This window comes from Rhineura floridana, chromosome 4 (genome assembly GCF_030035675.1).
Source record: "Rhineura floridana isolate rRhiFlo1 chromosome 4, rRhiFlo1.hap2, whole genome shotgun sequence".
In the NCBI taxonomy this organism is placed as follows: domain Eukaryota; kingdom Metazoa; phylum Chordata; class Lepidosauria; order Squamata; family Rhineuridae; genus Rhineura; species Rhineura floridana.
This window is the reverse complement of record NC_084483.1, coordinates 80,343,041-80,368,349: the sequence shown is the minus strand read 5'-3', so window position 1 is coordinate 80,368,349 and position 25,309 is coordinate 80,343,041. Positions and strand designations below refer to the sequence as shown.

Sequence of the window (25,309 nt, the reverse complement as noted above, 5' to 3'; positions counted from 1 at the left end):
GAGATAATCCTCTACATGTTCTGTGTAGAAACCTTGGGAGAACAACTCCTTCTAGCTGAGTCAAAATTCAAACATTCCTTTAGCATATGGTAATTGGTGGAAACAGGCACACTCACATTTTCTGGGCTGTTGAAAACAAAATGGCTAGATTGTGCTTAGGTGAGCTGCAAACAGAAGTAGCTATGTGGCATTAGATACCACCCACCGAAATGACACCACACATGTGCTAATTAGCACACATGTCCTCCCCCACTGTGCTAATTAGCTTCTGCACCAGCAGTGATGTCAGATGTATGTACACTAAATTATTTTTACTTATTGGATTTTTTCTGGTAAGTGGAAATCTGAATCAAATGTAAAATAGAAAAGAAAAAGAGGATGGGCTGGCATTTTGATGTCGTCATCTGGACGCTTTGAACAACTTGTGTGTATTGGCAACTTTGATTCCATGATAAACTCCCGTCTGGAAGCACCCTATGTCAGTGCAATTTCAGAAGTCCCAAAACTATTAGAATTAATAAAACGTTATCCGTAGCATCTGAAAAAGAAAAGAAAAAATCTACATACGTGTGGTTCTTGGATTTACTACCAATTTTAATAAAAGTTATAGTATTAAAAATGGGAATGTAAGGAGGTCACAAGCTCCTCAATTATGCATGACAGATTTTCTCCGTTCTAAAAACGTATATTCAAAGTAAGACATGTAAGCAGATGACATAATTTAGCTCAGATTTATATGTTAACATATATACACATATATATTATTAAAACATAACTTATATGGCTGCTTCTGTCTCTGTTTCAAAAAGTGGCCATCCATCCACTTGTCGATCCAGTATAGAACAGCTTCAACATTCTAGGTTTTAAAACTGGAATGTGTCCAAGTTACAAGAGATAAAATCATAATCAGTAGTAAATCCTTAATATAGATCTAATGCTTTTCCAGATGCTACCACCATATGTTTGAAGAGTAAATGTGTTCCAGAAAGGACATATAGAAAGACATTTTCTAGACTTCTGACTTTGGACTGAGAGTGTGTGACACTTAAAACCCAGATCTATCTGCAGAAGGTTAATTTTGTTTCCATTACAGATTTTGCTTTCTTCTTCATCCATAAAATTAACTGCAGTGAACTTCCAGGAGCAAAAAGGTGTCTTTTTTCAAGCTTGAATAAGAGGAGAAATAGTCACTTGGCCTGAAAGCTGGCTACAATTAAAAATATTGAAGACAAATTAAAGTTGTATAAAGATGAAAGCTCCAGTGCTCATTCAGTCTGAACTTTAAATGATGTCAGCTAAACTATGAGACATCAGAATGGCTTTTCAGTTGGTTGCCTAGAGGGCTAAGAGTACATCATCATTGTAGAATTTATGGCGAAAAGGACAATATTTACCTTTTCCAACTGGGCATTTTTTTTGGATTTGTACAAAAACTCCCCCACTGCCACAAAGACGGAAAGGACCAATCCTGCTGCCAAAACAATGAAGATGCCACCGATATTTTGTACTCCAAGGGCACTGGCATCTTTACTCTCCTCTTCGGGACAACCGTTGCCTCGCCACCACTTCTCCTTCATCATGTGTAGCTTGCCTTCTTCTTGGAGATGAAGAATTGCTATAGTTATCTTGTCTCTGTATGGAGACCCTGAAAGAGACCATGGGGGATGCACAGGTTAACAAGCACAAGCTCAAGCGATTCATCCCATTTCAAAGTTGCAAGTGGGGCCCTGCCAAGAAAAAAAAAGCTGCAGTGTGGAATGCTTCCTTCAGGGTAACTTCATCCCATTCATGCCACCACCTGATTTCCCCTTCCCCCCTGCAACCCCCCCCAGTCAGTTAGCATTCAGTTCTGAGTTTGCTCAGTCTTTGTTAGTCTTTGTGTGTGTGTGTGTGTGTGTGTGTGTGTGTGTGTGTGTGTGTGTGTGTGTGTGTTAGAGAACAGACACAATAGTGCCTCAAAGCAGCTTCATTAAAATCTTGGATTTTTCCACTGATTTCTATAGGCAGCTCTCACTTCCATCCCTGGGGACATTTAAAAAATAACTTCTGAGTGTGAACCAGGAAATGACCTATCTAAACAATGAGATGGTTCTTTTTGCCCTTTTTACATTTATGTGCCTCTTTCTCATCCTCTTTTTCCAGGTTTCACCTTTGCGTTTCTTCCCCTGCTCAACAGCCAGTGGCCACTGAGCACACTCAGTCCTCATTGGGCTGTATGGGTCAACCCCCTTAAGATAATTCCGAGTCTGCTCTGCTGTTACATCCCTCTTATGAATGGGCAGTATAGTTTTGACTACATAAACATGAAAACTTGGGTATATAGATTTGAAGCCTGCTGCGATAGAAAGTTTTGATATTTCAAAAGTCTTTGCTATGCAGAGACCATATCCTATTATACCAGGGATCACCAACATATTTGGGGCCCATGGGAACATTTGCAAACTCGAGAAACTGTTGTAGACACTACACAGGAGGAAGAAGGAGGGAGGATAACAAGATGCCAAAAAAGGAGAATTGCTTAAGAAATCCAAATCGGTTTATAGAAAAGAGGAAAGAAGCCCAATGAGTTTCGGCCACTCTGGACTTGGCCTTCGTCAGAGGCTAAAAATTAAAACATACAATGATCCATTTAGTAACTTGTTCATATCACCTCATATCATACAATGACATGTGGGGAAAAACAAACAATATACTCACATACCGAATCTAAAATCTCATAATTTGTTGAAATTAATTAAAAATCAGCCATGTTCACAGAGTACCTGTAATCCTATTACTGACCTTCCCCCATACTATGACCTTCATCTTCTGCAGTTGAAAAGTTTAAAAAAATGCCTGGGTGATTTTTAAGTAATTTAAGAAATTTTGACTTGAACTCAGTGATAATGTCGGGCATACTCACTACGAACCAACTGTCAGTGTTCTAAAAGTCAGACTCACAGCTGCTGGGCTTGGCTAATCAGGGGGCCACACCCACACCAGACATTTATTTCACTTTAGACAGTCATGACTTCCCCCAAAGAATCCTGGGGAGTGTAGTTTGTGAAGGGTGCTTAGAGGGGGCTCCCATTCCCCTGACAGAGCTCCAGTGACCAGAGTGGTTTAACAGTCAGCCACTCTGACTGATGCTCTGTGAGTGGAAGAGGGCATATCCTATCAACTCTCAGCACCCTTCACTAACTACATTTCCCAGGATTTTTTGGGAAAAGCCATGACTATCTAAAGTGAAATAAAGGTCTGGTGTGGATGTGGCCAGCGACAGCTTTGGTTTAAATTTGAGTGGGAGCCTACATGTGCCTGCTGTAGAATAAAAAGGTGGGGGAAACCCTGAAAAAGAATAATACTGTTCACAATGTTTTCCTTTTGGAAAGGGGCTTCCTCTCTGCCCAGTGCCCACCCACCCAATCTCCTCCCCTCCCCCTCCCCTATCCTCTCTACCTCTCCCCTTCCTGCCCTCCTCCTCCCATCCTTGCCCCTCCCACAGGTCAGTTTCATCTATCCTAAGAATGATTGCACAGGAGTAAATCCCACTGAAGTAAAAAAAATCATGCAAATGATCAAACCTGCCCTTCCTTCATCCTCCCTCCTTTCCCCTCCCTCTTGCCCCTTACCACCCCTCCCTTCCCCTCCCCCATCCCCTTCCAATCCTCTCCTTCCCCCTCCTCCTCCCCTCTGCTCTCCAACTCCTCCTCCCTCATGGTCAGTTTTACCTATCCTAAGCATCATTGCATGGGAGTAAATCCCATTGAACTCAGTAAGCATGCAAATTATCAAACTTCCCCTCCTCTCCTCCATGCTCCCATCACCCCCTTTTGCCCATTCCCTTTCCATCCAATCCCCTCCTTCCCCCTCCTCTTCTAATCCCCTCCTCCCCCTTCCCCTCCTTCTCCTCCCCTCTCCCCCTCCCCTCTCCCCCTCCCCTCTCCTCGCCCCTCCCCCTCCCCCATGGTTAGTTTTACCTATCCTAGTCATGATTGCACAGGAGTAAATCCCACTGAACTTAATAAACATGCAAATCATCAAACCTGCCCTCCCCCTCCTGCCTGCTCCCATCCCCCTGCTCCCCTTTGCCCTTCCTCCTCCTCATCTGCCCACTCCAGGCCTCCCTCCCCATGGTTAGTTATCTATCCTAAGCATGATTGCTTGGGAGTAAATCCCACTGAACTCAACAAGCATGCAAACGATCAATCCATTCTCAGCAAACGTGCACAGGATCCCATTTCTTATCTCCTGGATTACAAAGCAGAGACATTCACTAACAGACAAAAAACCTTTAAGAAAGTACCTATGGTGAGTGGTGGCAACACCTGCAGTCAGCCCAAATAACAGAAACAAGATATGTGCTGTGCTGATCTTGTTTTAGCAGGGAGGAAGCAACTATATTAAAACAGTTGATATAGTTCAGATAGTCACTTTAAATATGTTTGATTTCCTTTGCAATTTTAGTGAAGTTTCCTATGGTAAATCATTTTCTTTTGTTTCTGTTTCTGTGAATATGTGAAGTACAGCAACACTTTGCAACACTACAAAAAAAAATAAAAGCTCCAAAAACAATTGTGGAATAATGGCACTGACTGTTCTGCAGAATAATTTCCAATGGAGATGAGGAGTGTTTCAGTTTGCACAAGATAAAACTGTGGGAGGTGAAATATGTTCTAGCACATTTCTAGGTGTGTTCCAGAGCTTGGAAGATTACTTTTAAAAAGTAATAAATTACAGTTACATGGCCCAAAAAAGTAGTAATTACTGTTACAATTACAATTGCTCTGAAAGTAACTGATTACTTTTACTCAAAAGTAATCACTACAATTACATTTTAGTTACTTTAAAAAAGCATGTTTTGGGGTGGGAACCCGCAGTTCCTCATATACATTCTACATTGCTTGTTGTGCATAGATGCACATATCCGTTTTGTGTGTCCACAAGAAAATCCATTCCAGGCAGGATGCAGTGGCTTCTCGTTGAGGACACTCTCCCCTTTGCTCAGGTGAATGATGTTTCATGGCCCACAGCAGATTTTGGAGTGGTCACCCCAAATTACATATTTTTCTTTACTTACTCTTCATTATTTTAGTTGTGCACAGATGATCTTATGAGTGCCCTGCACCCAGCAGAAACTATAGGCCAGGTGGGAAGTGTGGTTTTATTGTATTTATTGATGAAATTGTACGTCGCCTAGAGTGGCCGTTGATTCGGGCAGATAGGCGACTCAGAAATAAAATTTATTATTATTATTATTATTATTATTAAGTACTGGCACCCTCCCCCTTCCTGGGATGTATGATTTGTCATGGCAGCAGGGGTGTAGTTGTCCAGTAAGTTGTCCCTTACTTTTTTGGGAGCAGGGTCCCTATGTCTCCAGCATCATATGAGCTGATCAGCATGAAAGGGGAGTGTGTTAGCCACTGAGAAGAGTCTTCTAATAGGCTTCCTTGTCCTTTCCTGCTGATTGGAGCCAATCAGAGTGAAAGAAGGTGAGTCACCCACTGAGAAGACTCTTTTCAGTAGCTAATAGTCTCCCCTTTCATACTGATCATCTCCTAGGGACATCAGTTGTTATGGGAGAAGGCATTAACAAGGACCTCATTCTCAACCCAGGAGCAAAATAAGGGGGGAGGGGGGACTGGCTGTGGCTGAGACTATCATGAAGGGACCCTGCACTTCTGAATTTGCCACTACACTACTGCCTAGCACAGTGCAGATTTTTGGGTGGGCACCCTCAGTTTCTTATTGTTTTCTGCATATTTTTGTCGCTCTGGGTTGTGCATATATGCCCTTATCCCTGCTCTGCACCCAACAAAAGCTCTGGGCCAGGTGGGACGCACTGGCATCTTGTAGAAGACACCCTCCCCTTCCCTGGGGTGTATGAGTTGTCCTGGCCCAGAACAGACTATGGGGTGGGCACACCCAGTTACTTATTTTTTATGATTTTATGATATCATTATGCATGTATGAGCATTTCAGAAGCTTGATAATTTTGACTGAATAAATTTGTTGTTATTCTTGATGGGGAGAGACCCTAAATCACAGTGATATATGATACGGGGTACTCCAACATACATTTTTGGGTTCATAGACATGTTAACTTTGGCTTGGAGTTACTGTAGCTGTGAACTTGGAACTGGGAACTAGGAACCAACTTCAGCATTATTATGTTATCTGAGACTGATGGGAGTTGTAGTCCAACAACATCTGGAGGGCACTATGTTGAAGACCCAACTCCCTTCCCACCTACCCATCTGTTTCAAACACATCCAGTAAAGTATGTCTCTTAAATTCTATGCCTGACAGTGTGTTCCTTTCAGAGATAAAAATTAATCTGCAATCCTATATATTTATTAATTGTATACCAGAATACATTTCAGGGGCGATACTTGATTAATGCTGTACCAACTATAACTACCAACTGCTGCTTATGTAGATATATTGTTTCAGTCTAAGCTACCTCACAGGGTTGTTGCAAAGATAAATGGGGGGGAGGGAATGGCAATGGTCATGGCATTCACAAATCAAAAATAAATCTGGGGAATGGGGCACACACTAGTAATAAGATGTCTGACAGATAGAATGTTAACAGGTGAAGCTTTCCCCATAATTGTATTTCCATACAAAAAAGGCTTACTCCATTTAATTTCTACCTGCCCCACAGCTGTCCATAAGAGCCTGATCTCCTGCAATGCCACCCCTAAACCATGCAAAGAACTCAAGTAAAAAAAAACAACCACCACAGAATTTGGGCAATTTTTTTTAAAAAAAGAACATCTGTAACAGTATGAAATACGACATTCTCAGGCAAAAAAAAATTTAGACAGTAGACATAAAAACCCACACACAAAGCCTTGACAAACAGCAACAAAAATACTCTGAGCATGAGCATTTTCATATTTTAAATTTTTACTCATCATTGTTTTTGCTTATTTATTGTCTTGGGCCAGTCCCTAACTCTCAGCCTAACCTACCTCACAGGGCTGTTGTGAAGATACAGAAGGCAGAATTAAAATGGGGGGAAAGGAAACTAAGGCTGCAATCCAATGCATGACTACTCAGAAGGAAGCTTTATTGGGTTCAATGGGACTTACGCCCCAGGAGACTGATGGAACCAGATGGTTTCCTGATGGCTCTTGGGGACTTTCCTGTCACCTTGGCAGGTGATTCTGTCGAAGCTCTGGTCGACCTCTGGAATGAGGAAATGACCAGGGTGGTGGACACAATCACTCCTAAGCGTCTCCTTTCGTGGATTGGACCTAAATCTGCTCCTTGGTTTACCGAGGAGCTGGGTATGATGAAACGCGAAAGAAGGAGACTAGAGCGTCGTTGGCGGAGAACTCAGAGCGAATCTGATCGAACACGGGCTAGAGGCTATTTAAAGACCTATTCTATGGCAGTCCGGGCTCAGAAGAAAGTTTTCTCCTCTGCCTCTATCGCGTCTGCCAAGTCTCATCCGGCAGAACTGTTCTGAGTGGTCAGGAGCCTTTTAAGCTCCGACCCGTGTGACCATGATGATGACCACTCAGCAGCCCGTTGTCATGAATTTGCACGGCATTTCGCAGAGAAAGTTGCCCAGATTCGTTCTGACTTAGACACCAAAATTAATACAGTCTCTGGGGATGTAGCTATGGCTCCTGCTTGTTTGATTAGAATGGATTCCTTTCAGCCTGTCCAACCCGAGGATGTGGACAAAATCCTTGGAGGGGTGCGTCCTACCACCTGCATATTGGATCCTTGCCCTTCCTGGCTTATAAAAAATGCCAGGGGGGGGCTGGTTGATTGGGCCACGGAGGTGATTAATGCCTCCTTGTTTCAGGGCAGAATTCCGCCCTGTTTAAAGGAGGCAGTAATAAGACCTTTACTGAAAAAACCCTCTCTGGACCCTGCATTGTTAGTTAACTATCACCCAGTCTCCAATATCCCTTTTTTGGGCAAGATAATAGAGCGGGTGGTGGCTACCCAACTCCAGAGGTTTTTGGATGAAACGGACTATTTAGATCCATTCCAATCTGGTTTCAGGCCCGGTCATGGGACCGAGACGGCTTTGGTCGCCTTGGTGGATGACCTACGCAGGGAACTGGACAGGGGGAGTGTGTCCCTGTTAGTTTTACTGGATCTCTCAGCTGCTTTCGATACCATCAACCATGGTATCTTGTTGGGCCGCCTTGCTGGGATGGGACTTGGAGGCATGGTGTTCCAGTGGCTCCGGTCCTTTCTAGAGGGGCGAACCCAGAAGGTGGTCATGGGGGATGCCTGTTTGACTCCTTGGCCATTGACCTATGGGGTCCCTCAGGGTTCAGTTTTGTCCCCCATGTTGTTTAATATTTATATGAAACCGCTGGGAGAGGTTATCTGGAGTTTTGGGGTTCGGTGCCACCAATATGCAGATGACACCCAACTCTACTTCTCTTTTCCACCTAATGAAACCTAGGAAGCCGTCCAGACTCTGAACCGATGCCTGGTATCAGTGGTGGACAGGATGAGGATGAACAGGCTGAAATTAAATCCTGACAAGACAGAGGTGCTCCTTGTCAGTTGGAGGGCGGATCGGGGAATAGGGATCCAACTTGTGCTGGACGGGGTTACACTCCCCCTGAAATCACAGGTCCGCAGCTTGGGAGTACTCCTGGACTCGGCTTTGAGCCTGGAGGCACAGGCCTCTGCTGTAGCAGGGAGTGCTTTTGCTCAATTAAGATTGATACGCCAGCTGCGCCCGTTCCTTGATTTGTCAGACTTGACTATGGTGACACATGCACTAGTTACATCCCGATTAGACTACTGTAACGTGCTCTACGTGGGGCTGCCCTTGAAAACTGCTCGGAAACTTAAATTGGTACAAAGAGCTGCAGCCAGAATGTTAACTGGTGCTGGACTTAGAGAACGTACAACCCCTCTATTGTACCACCTCCACTGGCTGCCAATTTGTTTCCGGGTACAATTCAAGGTGCTGGTTTTGACCTATAAAGCCCTATACGGCTTAGGTCCAGGCTATCTGTTAGATCGTATCTTCCCTTATGAACCTGCTCGGCCTTTGAGATCATCTGGTGAGACTCTTCTCTCTATTCCATCTTCTTTGCAAGTTTTTCTTGCGCAGACACAGCACAGGGCCTTCTCAGTGGCTGCCCCTAGATTATGGAACTCTCTCCCCAATGAGGTTTGTACGGCTCCCTCGTTATCGTCTTTTCGTACCCAGTTGAAGACTGTTTTGTTTAGACGGGCTTTTAATTAATAACGTTTATCATTTTTAATCTATTTAGGATTTAATGTACTTTTAACTGTTTAATTGTATTCTTGTTTGATTTAATTATTTTGGTTTTTAGTCTAATTATGTTTTAATTGTAAGCTGCCCTGAGTCTTTTGAGAAAGGGCGGGGTATAAATATTTTAAATAAAATAAATAAATAAAATAATAAGTGTGTACTCAATACACACTTGCCTGAGAGTAAGTCCCATTAAACCCAATGGAACTTAGTTCTGAGTAGACAGGTACTGCATTGCAGGTTAGTCCTTGTATTACATGCATCAAATTTTACTTGCCTTAAGCAGATTGATGCATCTTTGTACTATAAAGGGTCATATTTTTTCTTCCACCTCCCCGCAAATTGGTAGAGCTTCATCCAGTCCTTATGTTGCCTAATTAGTGCAATCCTATACCCAATTTGATTTACCTAGGAGTAAGCTCCATTAAACATACAGAGACTTACTTCTGAGTAGACATGTATATATTGTACTGTAAGTCAGCTATACAATCATTTTTAACAAGTGCATGTTTGGAACTCTTTGCATTTGCCATGGAGTGAACGATTTGCACAAAAGAGCTTCCAGGGAATATCTTCCTCAAAAGACGAAGATGCATTCTGCTTGTTAGGAAAAGGAAGGGCAGGAAAGAAAACAGCAGCTCTTTAGGACCCTGGCAGCTTGCTGCTACAACTTCTGCCTGCCACCCTGAAGCTGGTAAGAGAGGGAGCTTTGCGCGCCAAACACACACACACACATGCTTTGCACACCAAACACACACACATCATCGTCTCTCACCTCTGCAGCCAGTTCTTCATGTCCATTTTGCCAATGCCTCCTTACTGCCTCCTTGCCCTACAGCTCTTTTGTCCCTCCACTCCTGTCCATTTTTAAACAATTGTTTTCTCCATCCCGTCTCGCTCTCCACCTCCTCCCTCGTTGCTACCTAAGTACCCATAGAGCACAAGGGAAGAACGATGTTGCACAGAAGCCCAATTTGAATCACATTATTTTTATCCACAAATCAGAGGAGCAGAAGACTTCCCCTGCTACAAGTAACGCCCAAAAGTAACACTGGAAACATTAAAGTTACAGCTCAAAAGTAATGAAGCTACTACCCGTTCTATTACCAGTAAATGTAACAAAGTTACCCACTCGTTACTTAAAATTAATAAATAACAAGTAACTCATTATTTGTAACTAGGGTTGCCAGGTATCTGGCCTGAGACTGATCCTGTATCTTTAGGAGAAGAGAAAGTCAGCCAAGTGCAGGTGTTCTTGCAACCCTGTAATGGGAAAAAACACAAGGTGGAATTCTCCCTTCCCCCAGCACAACTTTTAAAGATACAGAAGACCTCTCCCTCTCCCTCTCTCCCCCTCTCCCTCCCCTCTCCCCCTTCTCCCCTCCCCCTCCCCCTCATCCCCTCCCCCTCATCCCCTCCCTCTCCCTCTCCCTCTCCCCCCTCCCCTCTCCCTCTCCCCCTCCCCTCTCCCTCTCCCCCCTCCCCTCTCCCTCTCAGTTCAGCATCAGGAAGCCAGGTGTGCAACACTGCCCTGCCTTCACTGCCCCATCAACTGCTTCTGGCAGCTTCATATGTTTAAGTGAATGTGGGAACCACAATACTCTTCTGAGTGTTCACAGCTGTGTTTCTTTAGCTGACAGAAATGTTATGAAATAGTTCTCTCTTCACTTGATATGCCTTAAAAGGAAGTGATAATTATTGATGAATGCATACTAAACTGCAGTCCTGAAAGCAATCGTAACCAATTTGGTTCTTTATAGTTTAATCCCAAAATCTGCTGGGCCTCTGGTGAGTGTGTTTTAAAAAAGGAAAAGAAATCCTCCTCACATATAAATATGTGGTACAGAAACCCAGTATATACCATTATCTTTTCTGACTAGCTGAATATCTAAGGCTTCACACTTTGGTTTTTCCAAGGCCTGCTATCTCTATAGTTTGAGAGACTAATGATTGAACCAGATATTTTACCTACAAGGCATGTGCTTAACTACTCAGGACTGTAGTTCAGCGCTAGAGCATTTGGTCTCAGGTTCAGTCCCCAGTATCTCCAGGTAGGGCAGGGAAAGACTCCTGCCTGAGACGCCCTGCTGAAGACAAGTCATCATCCAATTCAGGGACACCAAGAGAAGAGATGTGCTCATCTCTGCTTCATCCTCTAGGGCTCGTTGTATACTTGGAAATATCCAAGGTCCTGCAACTCCAATCTGACCCTCCCTGACAAAGCCACCTGCCGATACATGCTTGTGACCAAATCTAGAAAGCCATTCCATGTGGAGAAAACTGCAGAGTGACTTCAGTTCACATGAGCATCACTACTTGCACCACTTCTTAGGCAGAGGGTTAGGTCTTGTTTAGAGCAATGTGGTGCCTTGCTCAATCCCACTTAACATTTTAGATGAGAGCAAAAAGAGCTCCTCAAAGTCCACAGCAAGTCCACAGATATGTGTCTTACTCAGGGGGGAACTACACACTACAAGCTATTGTGTGTATAACACCAAAGCATAATGGGTGCTTTTATTGGGGAAAAACAGCTTAAGGGGGAGGGTGACTGACAGCTTAGCACTACACCTTTCCCTGCCTTTTTCTTTTCTGCGTTAGTCTCCCAACTACTTTGCATTTCTCTCAAAAGGGGTTCTAGATGTGTGCTTGCAAGTCAGAACTTTTTGCGCTCTTCTGCACTGTGATGAGTCAGGGCAGCGGAAGTGGATGGGAAGAGCTGTTGTAAAGGGAAAATGATAGGTGGGTAGAAATCACCTCCCATGGTTCATTTTCTGCTTCAAGTTGCCTCCTCTCAAAGCTGCTTTTCCATTACATAAGCAGTTGCTTGGGTTTTGGTACATACATTTAGAAATAAATATTAGGTACAATGGCTAAAGCATGCTTTTCCCTCATGATTTGCTGGATCAGTGCAACTGTCCCTTTATATATATATCACAATGAAACCCACCACTCTAATATCATATATAAATACAATACAGTCATTAAATATTTAATAGATCTTAATTATAATAGCTCAATATTCCCCATAGATATTTCTGACAATGTGAGTTATCCTAGATTTAATTAAGGTGGTTGTGGAGTAGAAACAGGATCCTGGGGGATCCCATAAATGTGACCAAGGAGCACATTTATAACACCTTGTATCATTATTATGAATTTCAGGTCAAGAGAATGAATGAGTCTTTATAAATGGTGCATAATATAGACATTTCAGGGATCCACAAAACCTACATTCCTACTTGCTTCTACTTATATTCTATCCCCATCCCTTTTCAGTCCTGGATTTTGGTCTATTGATTTGAAAGCAACAGAAAGAAAATGTAATTGCAGTAATGCTGTTGCTTCAACTACTGGGAACATTGTAGCTATGTGAAAATACACACACAAAACACCTGGGAGCACAATTTTGTTGCATTTGGGAAGAGAGAGCCGCAGAACATCTGTATCATTTTTATTTTAGTGCACAGGCTACAATGTCTGACATTATAGGCACCACATAAAGACCTAAATGGGTAAGCTGGATCCCAGCCACTAGATTCATATTTAACTAAATGGCGGGGGGGGAGAGATATCTGCTTAGTTACTTATTATGTACTCATTTGGATAAAGCAGTTTGTCTCTTTTAAAATGGGATGAAGTATGATTGTGGGAAGAGGAGTAATCATCTTTTAGGTCCTTGAACTTCAAGATCTTTCAAAGGTGCTACCAGATCTGTCAAAAAACATTTTCTCATAAGACATAATCTATCTAGAGAAGCCATTTTGTACATTCTACTACTAAAGATGTATATCAAGAGGACTATGGTTGTACATATAACATACATTTAAAGCACATGGCTTCCCCCAAAGAATGCTGGAAACTGTAGTTATAGGCACCACTCTCATGGAGCCTCAATTTCCAGCACCCTTAACAAACTGCAGTTCTCAGGATTCTTTGGGGAAGTTGTATGTTTTAAATATATGGTGTGTACGCAGCCTATTAGAGGCAGGCAAATGTAGCAAGCTTGTATAATTAAAATTTGTGATTGGAGGTAAAATGGGAGGAATGTTCCTGTGCTTAACAGGTCACCATTTTTAATTATTCAAACTTGTTATATTTGCCTTCAAGTCTTCTTTTGTCAGGCACAGAACATATTCCAGCAATCCAAGTTCTATATGGGAAATAATCCATACATACCTGTGAGCACTACTGCCCCTCATAGGAAAACCATTACATAATCTTTGGCCAGGTTACTATAAGAATTCTGTCTTTCTTCAAAGCTAACATTCACTTTTTGTTCTAGAGCTCTAGAGTGTGCAATACCCAATGGCTGACCCAGGAACCACAAAATCTTGAAAGCAAAAATTCAGTATAGCTCTCAAAATAACTAGGACTTCAGCAAATTAACATTCAGATTCCTTAAAATGTCAAAATCTAAAATAAAAGACAGGGGAAGGCAAAAATTCTGTTAATCTACATAGTTATAGACATAGGCTCAGTTCAGATGTAACAATCAATCACGGTTTGAGAAATAGCAGTTTTGAGCTGCAGACATATGCTTACTCATTTTCTTAGCTCTGCCTTCACTTGTGAGGGAAGGTGACTAGTCATTTATGACAAATCATTATATGACATTTTGTGTTCAAATGCAGTCAATTATAGTTTGCCCAAATCATAGTTTCTTCCCAACACATGGTAGTGAGGAAAAGCAAGAGTGTGTTGTAGACATGGATAGGCAAATCAACTTAGTTCCATCCTGTGCTGGTTTTGTGTATTTATAAAACTAATTCAAGTATATATTCAAGTATATATTGTTGATGTCCTAGCAGAGGAAATTTTTCACAATGTTGACATATCTAATCAAAGGGTACTAAGGCGTATGACAGGACTCTTAAAGGAAAGATGAGGGAGGGCCCCTTAATGGGCCTCAGGGTGCATGGATGGACTGTCTCATTTTAGGGATGGCAACAGTGCTGTGCTTTGGTTGGGAGGGAGAGTGCAGCCAAACCAGCATGAGCTGTTCACATCTGTGGCCATTTCCTGACTTACAAACACTATTCAACAGCCTGAGCGCTGAGCCAAGCACTCTGGCAATACACAGGTTGTCAGAAATAGGATCCTGAACTTCTGGCATGCCGTCAGCCTCTGTAAAGCTGTATCCAATAAAGCTGTGGCCATTATACCTCCAGTTCAGGTATCCAGGTTTTTGTTGTTGTTGTTTGCACTCAGCCTCATTATACTACCATCTGCAGGGCACCATACAGATTACAACTCTACCCAGCTGAACATCAGGAAAATCTTCCTAACTGTTAGAGCGGTATGACAATGGAACCAATTACCTAGAGAGGTGGTGGGCTCTCCAACACTGGAGGCATTCAAGAGGCAGCTGGACATCCGCCTGTCAGGTATGCTTTGATTTGAATTTCTGCATTGAGCAGGGGGTTGGACTTGATGGCCTTATAGGCCCCTTCCAACTTTACAATTCTATGATTCTACGAACCTATTCATCTTCATGTGTATCATTCAAAAAGGGCCTATACACATAGGTTCACCTTGCACAGCTGATTCCCAGCTTTTATCTGGGGAACCAACTGTGCATAATGAACCTATACATGTTTTATTTATTTTATTTTATGTATTATTGCATTTATATCCCACCTTTTCTCCAAGGAGCTCAAGGTGGCATATATGTTTCTTCCCCTTTCTATCTTATTTTCACAACAACCCTGTGAGGTAGGTTAGGCTGAGAAGCCATGAGGTCACCCAGTGATCTTTATGGCTGAGTAGATGTTTGAACCTTGGTCTCCCAGGTCATTGTCTAACACTGTAACCACTTTGCCATACTGGATTTTATGCACATAGGCCCTATTCAAACTTCAAGTCTCTTATGGCTAGTTGGTAGCATTGGAAGTGGGGCAAGCACATGAGTGGATGGGGAGATAAAGCATGTTTCCACTCGTTACCACATGTATGACAGCAATTCAGATGGTGTATTCCAGTCCTGTTGAATGATACTGTTTTTTAAACAGTGCTGGGTGTTGATGCACATCTATATGGAATGCTTTCAAAACAAAATTATCCAGCATGTCTTATACATATTATACTATTTTCATGGAATATAATCTGGTGATAGGCACTCTTCAATTCAAGTCATAGAACAAACATTTTCTATGTGTGGAAATCTCCACAGCAAACAACGTTTCTATGTGTGGAAGTGGATACTGTCTATCACAAAGGGTTTATTCAGCTCTCTTTAATCCACCCAAAGGAGAATGCCTCTAACTCTTTGCTATCACTGTAGAGGAAACCTATTCAAATGCGTCACTCTCTTCAAAAATGTCTTTTTGTGTACTAAGTTCTTAAGCTCCTTTAATTCAGTGGCCCTGGTCTCTGACTGGAAATAATAACTTCAATAATAATAAGTGTCATATTATGTTACACTGTCCCACAGTAAAGTTTCTTCTCAAAATGGTCTTTAATCACAGATGAAACTAGTGTTTGAACGGAAGTAGTGCTTGAACTGAAGTAGTGAGGACAAGCAATGTGTCTGTTAACTGCTTCTGAGGATTAACAGAGCAAATAAAATTGTTTCCACTGTTGGAGTGCTTTTGTGAATGTCAGACTCTGAAGGTACACACAATATGTACCAAAGGTCACACTTACAAGCAGATAGCCATAGACAGGAATGTTTCAATAACACATCAAGTGCAATGTTTGCTAAGTCAATGGCAAAGGTTCAAACTAATGCAAGTAGACTGAAATGGGTAGGATGCAGATTGCTTAATCAGTGTCCAACGTTAGTTCAGCAGCCACTGATATTCCTGAGGATGCGGCATAAACATTCACTGTACACACGTTATTTCCCCCCTGCAGAGCTGATTCTGTCCACACTCAAAACAGTAACATCTGTTGTAATGCACCATAACTGCATTACAGTAAAAAATTACTTCTTGTCTGGATTAGCTGCTCTGGCATATTTTAGCTCAATGCCAGATCTTTCTTTAGTGACTGCACTGAGCTGCCTTTCCATGTTATCTTGTGTAGTTCAGCAAGATGCTATGTAGATCCACAATGAAAACATGCATTTTCCTGTCCTTTGAGTTTGGTGGGCCTGTGGTTTTTCATATGCTTTCCCTTTGTAAGCATTTATCTGCATTGTTATTCCATTTTTATGCAGCTTGCATTATGACTTCTGCATCCTCATTATTTTCTCTCCTAAATCTAGACGCACACATTCTCTTGTGTGAGGCATATAGTTGTTTGCTCAATAAGCTGATCTGTAATCAGCTCATCTGCCATATTTCCCAATTCACATATAACAATTAGTTTCCTTAGTGTAGCAATATACTGTAATGTTGGTTCCTTTCATGCTGGCAAAATGGATAAAGAAAGCTAGTTACCATATTCATTTTTGGCACATTGGCACACAAAAAAACCCCTGAACACAGCAGATGAAGTGTTTGTTTTCATACTTCAGATTCTTCTCTACTAGGGATAGACAAATATGTCAGTTTCAGTTTCTCTTAGTTACTCATTTTTCCAATCTTAAATTCAGTTCTTCACTCATTTGCAGCAGTTGGCATTTTAAAAAAAATCCTTCATGAAAATACCTGCATTTTAGTGCAAGTTTCTTCTTCTTCTGTGACTAATAAACACGTTATTGCAAGCAATTTTCCCTTTTGTAATGCGTTTAGGTTATTTTGACTAACTTACGCTTTTTAATGCACACTCTCCCCTAATATATGCATTTTAGTACACATCTGCCTCGCAAATGTGTACTGCATGTGTACTGGTGAAGAATTGTACTGCAAAATCTGTAGAAGTACAAATTTCAAAGGATAGCTTCAGTTCATATATTTCATGAGAAGTGAGAATTAGGAAGTTTCTGATTAAAATGCAAACAAAATCAAATTTCTCCTCTATTCTCAAGTAGGAACTAGAGAGGAATCTGCCTTATGCTTACTCAGAATACTTGCTCTCTCCTCCTGCCTGCAGCACTCTGATGTGTTTAGAGACAGAAGAGACCCTCTCATTGCCTCAAAAAACCTATTCACTTCTTCTCATTCATCCCACATGATTATCATCCTGCAGGTGAAGAACGGGGATGAGCTTGTGGGATGCATACCCTCACAAACATTCCCATTCCTTTATGCCGCCCCCGCCCCCCGTGTTTGTCTGCTGTGGGAAGTGTACTTTATTTGAGTAGGTTCCACACACAATGTACAAACCTGATCTTCCAGGATATTTAATTACATGGGGTGCCTACTCAGAGACAGCAGGTTACTACACACTAGCAGACTACTACCAACCATTTGCTGAGAATGTTGCAAGCCTTACTTTGAAAAGTAAATCTCGCAATCATCGTCTACTCCTTTGTATCTCAAGACAAGACTACTTTTATTTGGGATTACCTTTTAATGGCTGTTTGGAAGGTTCAGTGAAGAACACAATGTGTGTTTCTTCGGACAGGGGTAGGACACATAATCTACTCTCTGTACTAACTTCTTACTGTCTTTCAGGTACACTCCAAAAAACTACTACTAATGACTAATAAAGTACTGTGTGGCTTCGCCTCAGCCTTTCCACCATGATCTTGAAGACCAATGTAGCACACTGGTTTAACAATACCATCGGTGTATCATCAGGGCAGTTGGGGCACAAAACAAGACATTCTCATTGATTATGTAACAACCATAAAATTATTTCCCCCTAAATATTCATAGTCTGACACTGAGTATATCCTTCAGGAACATTAGAAATCTTTTCTACAGGAGAGAAGTTTAGAGGGTGTTTTTGGTGGTAGCTCATTTGTGGAATTCTCCCAGGCATCTGGGAAATAAGTATTCCTGTAGTTCTGATGCAAGGGCTTGGGCATGTACAGTGGAATTTTGTCTTTTCTGTTTCGAACAACAGACTCTAATGCCATAACACAATTTTCCTTTGAAATTCCCCATTTTTTTAAAATGTAGATTGCTTGGCTGTGTCATGGTGGTGAGAGGATGTTGTTTGAGAAACAAAAACTCAAAAGGCCCTTTGATGTCTTCAGTGTTAGGCTGGCTTTGGAGTGGCTGCCTTACACTAGGAGGATCTGAAGTATAAGCTATTTTAAACTGGATTTTAGCAGGATTTTTTTATATACATGCTTTATCTATAGCTGCTTCCATCACAAATTTAGTCTTGAAATTGGCTATACAGATAATATAAATTTGAAATGTCTGCTTATGAGAGATACATATAACAACTGTATTAGTTTCTCGAGATTTTAAGACACTAGGTTCTGGATGGTAATGTTTAAACTGGAACAAGAAAAAAGGAAAGAACTTCACTTGCTGTATCACTCTGCCTAATGTTAATCTACAGCAAAGAATTAAAGCTGCATATTTGGGTAAATAATGAAATGAATTCTTGAAAAGGCAAGGCTAGCATTGTACAATTCAGTATCATAAAAGTATGAAGTTTGAAATCACTCCCAGGAGGTAAAAGACAACTATAACAGTTTATTATTGGCCATTGCATAGCATTTAAATACCACACAGAATTACATGGTGGGTTTAAAGCCTTCTCGAAGCAGGGACTCCTCACACAAAGGTAGAACAGCAGCGCTCATGCACTCATTACTGCCTCAGATAAATATAAATAATTCATGAAGTCATATTCCTAGAGGTATGAAGCAGCAGATCATAAATTACTGCCTTTTCTATAGTGAAGCCTTTAATTTAAGGAAGTGGTGTATGAAATACCTCTTTTTAGATGCTATGTCCTATGCAATAATGTGGACATGACAGGTCTTCAGAATGAGCTTATTCTAAATAGCATTGTAATCATGTGCTTTTCAGCTAACATAACAAAAGAAAGAAAAATCCCCGCAAACAATACTAATAATACTACCTAAGTAGAAGCGTTAATGTCTGCAAGAGAATAGATTGACAACCACTTCATTGAATAAAAGCCTTCTAACCTCTTTGTCTAATCAACTTTATAGCTTTTAATTTTTTTTATAGATGACAGCAACTATCAACATTGGAAAAGAAGTAACAGAGCCATGTACAAACAAAAGTGAAGTGGAGGTCTGCAGTGGAATACTTTTCAGCCCTCCAGCCCATCACAGTTCAGAGCTCATCATACAAAATATGGTGAAAATTGCATTCTAGACACACACGTTGTGAAAGCCTCAGGGTTTTAGTCTAAATTTTTGCACTTGTATTGAGTATGTTGTTGTCAAGGGTTCCGGGCCAGTGTCATTCTGCTGGAAGGCTGCACATGTATTCATATTCTTTTTTCCCCTTCTTTTGATAGATGCTGTACAACTTTTAGATGGCCTAACAGCATGAAGCTTTTCTGGCATTATATGCTACAAGATGTCAGCAACCTTTTTTAACGGGACCAACAGTTTGTCCACAAGGAAGAGAAGATACTTCGATTTCAAGATGGTCAGAGTTAATCTGCAGATATCAGTGGTTTCCACTTGATACCCACCTCCCCTGCAGGCTGGAATATAATCTAGATGTTAAAGCTGCAAGGGGAATGGATTTCTGAAGGAATTTCAGGGCATCATCTTCCACAGCTATGTGTATTTTGGTTTATTTGTTGTTACCACTTTTGTCATACTCATGGCTGAGTCAGTCGGGTGAAATCCTATGAATCCAGGATCTAGAGGGGAATCTCAAGAGCAAACTGCCAAGCAATCAGTTTCGTAAAACTGAAGTATTGGCAGCGTTCCTGTTCCCATGTTCGAAACCTGATATGAAATAGAGCCTCCTAAGTGCTGCTGATGCATACATCAGTATCAAGGAGTGGAACTAACCTTATGTGCTCCCACAGGCCCCTTCACCTGTTCAGAAGAGAACACCTGAAGAGAATGATCCCAAAAGCAACTTCACGGAGGACTTCCATGAAATTAGGAAACTTCCGAGCCTAGGAAGTGATGCACTCTTCAGACAAAACATGCAAATTATATGCAGGCTACTTGTTGGTAAGGAGAAAAAATGTGAGGTGCTTGTCAATATGCCTGGCAAACCACTGCACACAGAATGAAGCATCTACTACATGGATGAAATTCCAAGCAATCTTCATGTTGTATGAAACATACCTTGGATTCTGTGGTAGATGGCCACCTGGAATACAGCTTAGATGTTGGTTTGAATCTCAGTTTAGATGGATTTATTTATTTCAGCCCTATTCATATCCTGTAAATGTCTATGTGAATCCCAGACACATAGCTGTCACTGGTACTAAAAAACAATGAGTAGTTTGGATTACTCCTACTATGCTATGACGGTGATGCAGTTGCACACACAATGGGGCTCATTCGTTCTGCTTCAGTAGGGGAAAGCATCCTTATAACCCATGAAGTTCTTCAACTTGTGTATGTTATTATACAGCCACGAGAGTGGCTGTATACTATAGCCAGTAGGGATTTTTCGCGTTCTACCATGTTAAATGAAAATACCCCCCCACCCCTTTCAGGTGCTTTGTATAGTCCCAATTCAAAACAAAAACTTACAAGTGTTTTTTCTTATTATTTTTTGAAAAGAACTTTTAAATTGACTGTAGCAGCAGCATTTATTTCTTTAATTTATTAAATTTATATCCCATCATTCTTCCCAGAAGGAGCCCAGGGCAGAAATAGGTGGAGGGATCATTGTTTTCCCACTCATGGGAGAAAAATAGAGGCTTCTTGTGTTTGGGTTGATGCTAGTGGTATAAATCTTTAAATGGGTTTATAAATGACAAATGCTCAAATACTTTTTGTTTAAAGTGTATGTGGCTGTTTGACCTGTGCTCATAACATTGCTGTAGTTATTTTGAGATTTGATGCAACTCTTTGTTTTTAACACTTTAATCTTGAATTTAGCTCTTGGTTGTTTAATCTTAAATCTCTTTCACTCACTCACTCACTCACTCACTCACTCACTCACTCACTCACTCACTCACTCACTCACTCACTATCTGAAATTAGTCCTGTGTTGAAGCCCCCATCTGAAATTAGTGTTGTGTTGGCTACTGCCTCCCACTTTTGTGAAAGCCTTTGCTGTATAGGGAAGAGGCATTTTCCTCTTCATCTTTTGCAGAGAACAGAAGGTCTTCATCAAACATTTGCAGGGGCATCAAACATTTGCAGTTAGTGTAATACCATATTACACTAATGAGGTGGCCAAGTGGTTTTTCTGTTTGTGACCAGTAGTGCAGTAGCAAATTAAAAAGTGCAGGGTCTCTTCATGATAGTCACAGCCATGCCCCTCCTTTTTTTGCTGCTGGGTTGAGGATAAGATCCTTTTTAATGCCTTCTCCTATAACAACAGTCGTCCCTAGCTCAGTACTGACTGACAAGGTTTCAGATAAGGATCTCTCCCAGCCCTAATTGGAGATGCTGGGTATTGAATGTGGGGACTTTTGCATGCAAATCATGTTCTCTGCCACTAAGCCATGACCCTCTTGTAAAAGTAAAGGCATTCTTGATGGTAATATAACATTTAAAATACACTGCTGAACTATTTCTGTTACTGCTGGTGCTAACTTGCACAGGATCCCATCTCTTACATCCCGGATTAAAAAGCAGGGAAATTCACTAATAGGCAAAAAACCTTGTGGTTTAAGAATGTACCTATAGCCCACAGCTATTTCTATCAAACTTTAAAAAGCAGGGAAATTGGGCAGCTATAGTGAATGCACCAGGGGAGCAGGAGACCTGAACTCCTCTCTGAGATATTATACTGCCCTACAAATTGGTCAAAATGCAAACATTATTTGGGTTAGTCTTTCACAGTCCAATCCACTTCCTGTGAAGCTTGGAAGAATTTGGTAAAATGTGCCTCTGAGCATATGGTGAGTGGTGGCAACACCTGCAATCAGTCCAAATATTGGAAAGAAGACATGTGCTGTGCTGATCTTGTTTTAGCAGGGAGGAAGCAACATTATTAAGACAGTTGATATAGTTCAGATGGTCACTTTGAATATGTCTGATTTCCTTTGCAATTTTAGTGAAGTTTCCTATAGGAAATCATTTCCTTTTGTTTCTATTTCTGTGAATATGTGAAGTACAGCAACACTTTGCAAAATTTATACTAAAAAAACTCCAAACATAATAATGGCACTGACTTCTGCAGAATAGTCTCCAGTGGACCTCAGGAGTGTGTCAATTTGCACAAGATAAAACAGTGGGAGGTGAAATATATTCTAGCAAAATGCTAGGTGTGCTCTATGTTTTTAATTGACCGTGCCCACCTTGCCTTAAATGAAGTGGCTTAAACATAGCAGGATGAAAACATGCATCCTCTTTTCCCCAACATCTAGAGTAATTGCTGAAGGAGCAACATATTGGAATCAGTCTGATTTTACATCAAACTAGTTTCAGATTCCACTGTTAATGCACCCAAAATAGAAATAGAACATAACCTCCAATTTGAAACACAAAAGGCTGTCTTCACCATCATATGACACTGACAAATAAAAAGGTTTTGAAATTAATAAAAATAAATTTGACACAGATTTCTGGGATGAATAATGAGGAAAATAAAATTTTCTAGTTTAGATTCTCTGTAGAAACAGTAGTAACACAGAAAAGAAGCAAAGTAAGAAGAACACCAACAAACATACAAAAATATAATTCTCTATCTTTGGAGATGGCAGGTGTTGCCACCACTCACCATATGCTCAGAGGCACATGTTACCAAATTCTTCCAAGCTACACAGGAAGTGGATTGGACTGTGAAAGACCAACCCAAATGGTGTTTGCATTTTGACCAATTTGTAGGGCAGTACAATATCTCAGAGAGGAGTTCAGGTCTCCTGCTCCCCTGGTGGATTCACTATAGCTGCCCAGTTTCCCTGCTTTTTAAAGTTTGATAGAAATATCTGTGGGCTATAGGTACATTCTTAAACCACAAGGTTTTTTGCCTATTAGTGAATGTGTCTTCAAGTCGATTATGACTTATGGCGACTCTATGAATCAGTGACCTCCAATAGCTTTTGTTATAAACCACCCTGTTCAGATCTTGTAAGTTCAGGTCTGTGGCTACTTTTATGGAATCAATCCATCTCTTTTTCTACTCCCTTCTGTTTTTCCTAGCATTATTGTCTTTTCTAGTGAATCATGTCTTCTCATTATTTGTCCAAAGTATGATAACCTCAGTTTCAACATTTTAGCTTCTAGTGATAGTTCTGGTTGAGTTTTTTCTAACACCCAATTATTTGTATTTTTTTTGGTCCATGGTATCCGCAAAGCTCTCCTCCAACACCACGTTTCAAATAAGTTGATTTTTCTCTTATCTGCTTTTTCAATGTCCAACTTTCACATCCATACACAGAGATTGGGATACCATGGTCTGAATGATCCTGACTTGGTGTTTTCAGTGATACATCTTTGCATTTGAGGACCTTTTCTAGTTCTCTCATAGCTACCCTCCCCAGTCCTGGCTTTCTTCCGATTTCTTGACTATTTCCTCCATTTTGGTGAATGACTGCGCCAATGTATTAATAATCCTAGACAAGTTCAATGTCCTTATTATCAACTTTGAAGTTACATAAATCTTCTGTAAATCTTCTAAATCACTTTAGTCTTCTTGATGTTCAGCTTTAGTACAGCTTTTGTGCTTTCCTCTTTAACTTTCATCAGCATTCATTTTAAATCATTACTGGTTTCTGCTAGTAGTATGGTATCGTCCGCATATCTTAAATTATTGATACTTCTCCCTCCAGTTTTCACACCTTCCTCTTGGTCCAATCCCACTTTTCATATTTTGCATATAGATTAAACAAATAGGGTGATAAAATACACCCCTGTCTCACATCCTTTCCAATGGGGAACTAATTGGTTTCTGCATATTCTGTCTTTACAGTAGCCTCTTGTCCAGAGTATAGGTTGCGCATCAGAACAATCAGATGCCGTGGCACTCCCATTTTTTTAAAAGCATTCCATAGTTTTTCATGATCTACACAGTCAAAGGCTTTGCTGTAATCTATAAAGCACAGGGTGATTTTCTTCTTAAATTCCTTGCTCCGTTCTATTATCCAACATATGCTTGCGATATGATCTCTTGTACCTCTTCCCTTTCTAAATCCAGCTTGGACATCTGGCATGTCTCGCTCGATATATGGTAAGAGCCTTTGTTGTAGAATCTTGAGCATTACTTTACTTGCATGGGAGATTAAGGCAATAGTTCGATAATTACTGCATTCCCTGGGGTCCTCTTTCTTTGGAAGTCGGATGTACATTGAACACTTCTGGTCTGTGAGCCACTGTTTTATTTTTCAGATTTGTTGACAAATTTTTGACGAACTTTGGACAGATTCAGGCTCTGTAACTTGTAGCAACTCTATTGGTATGCTGTCTATTCCTGGTGATTTGTTTCTTCCAAATATTTAAAGAGCAGCTTCCACCTCACATTCTAACATTTCTGGATCTTCATCATACGGTTCCTCCGTGAATGAATCTGTCATCCTTGCATCTCTTTTATAGAGTTCTTCAGTTTATTGCTTCCATCGTCCTTTTATTTTATCTCAGTCACTTTTTATTATTCTACTCACTCTTGCTCATTCTATTTTTGTCCCTATAGCTAGCTTGCTTTTTCTTTAATTGTCTTGACTAATTTATTTAAAGAACATTTATCCCATTTTTTTTATTCAGCCATAAAAAGCTCCTAGAACAGCTCAGAGACTACTAAAAAAAGTGCAATCCCTGCCCTCAGGATTATAATCTAAAAAAGACATGAAACGAAAGGAAAATGGATTGGAAGGGAGAAAGAAATAAGCAAACTTAGCTACAAGCTCTCAGTTACAAGTTCTTCTGATGACCACCTGGAGTGAAAATATTAAAGAGGATATGCCAAAAATGGTAATTCTTATTTTTTATGCTCTAGGCACTTCTCTTCCTCCCCCACAACGAACTATTGACTTACACTATCACACATTCCAGTCACTGATCTGCATACATGTTTCTATGTATAAACAGTATTCTACCTCTTGCTTGCAGCATCTGAAACCTATCTTCTCAATTCTGAATATTCTAGCAAATCAGCCTATACATGGGACTTGGGTAGCTGAAGGTGCATTCCCCTTAACACTAATTTTGTCACGTACAGCAGA

At 40.9% G+C, this 25,309-nt stretch overlaps 1 protein-coding gene across 4 annotated transcripts in view; it reads right to left on the bottom strand.

Moving 5' to 3' along the window:
* Positions 1-25,309, bottom strand: part of GRIK2 (glutamate ionotropic receptor kainate type subunit 2) — a 614,747-nt gene that overhangs the window by 31,451 nt on the left and 557,987 nt on the right. For all 4 annotated transcript variants that reach the window (XM_061623432.1, XM_061623434.1, XM_061623436.1 and 1 more), the window contains one exon: positions 1,395-1,645. In XM_061623432.1, the coding sequence (XP_061479416.1) occupies positions 1,395-1,645 (251 nt within the window). The remainder of the gene's footprint in view (positions 1-1,394; positions 1,646-25,309) is intronic.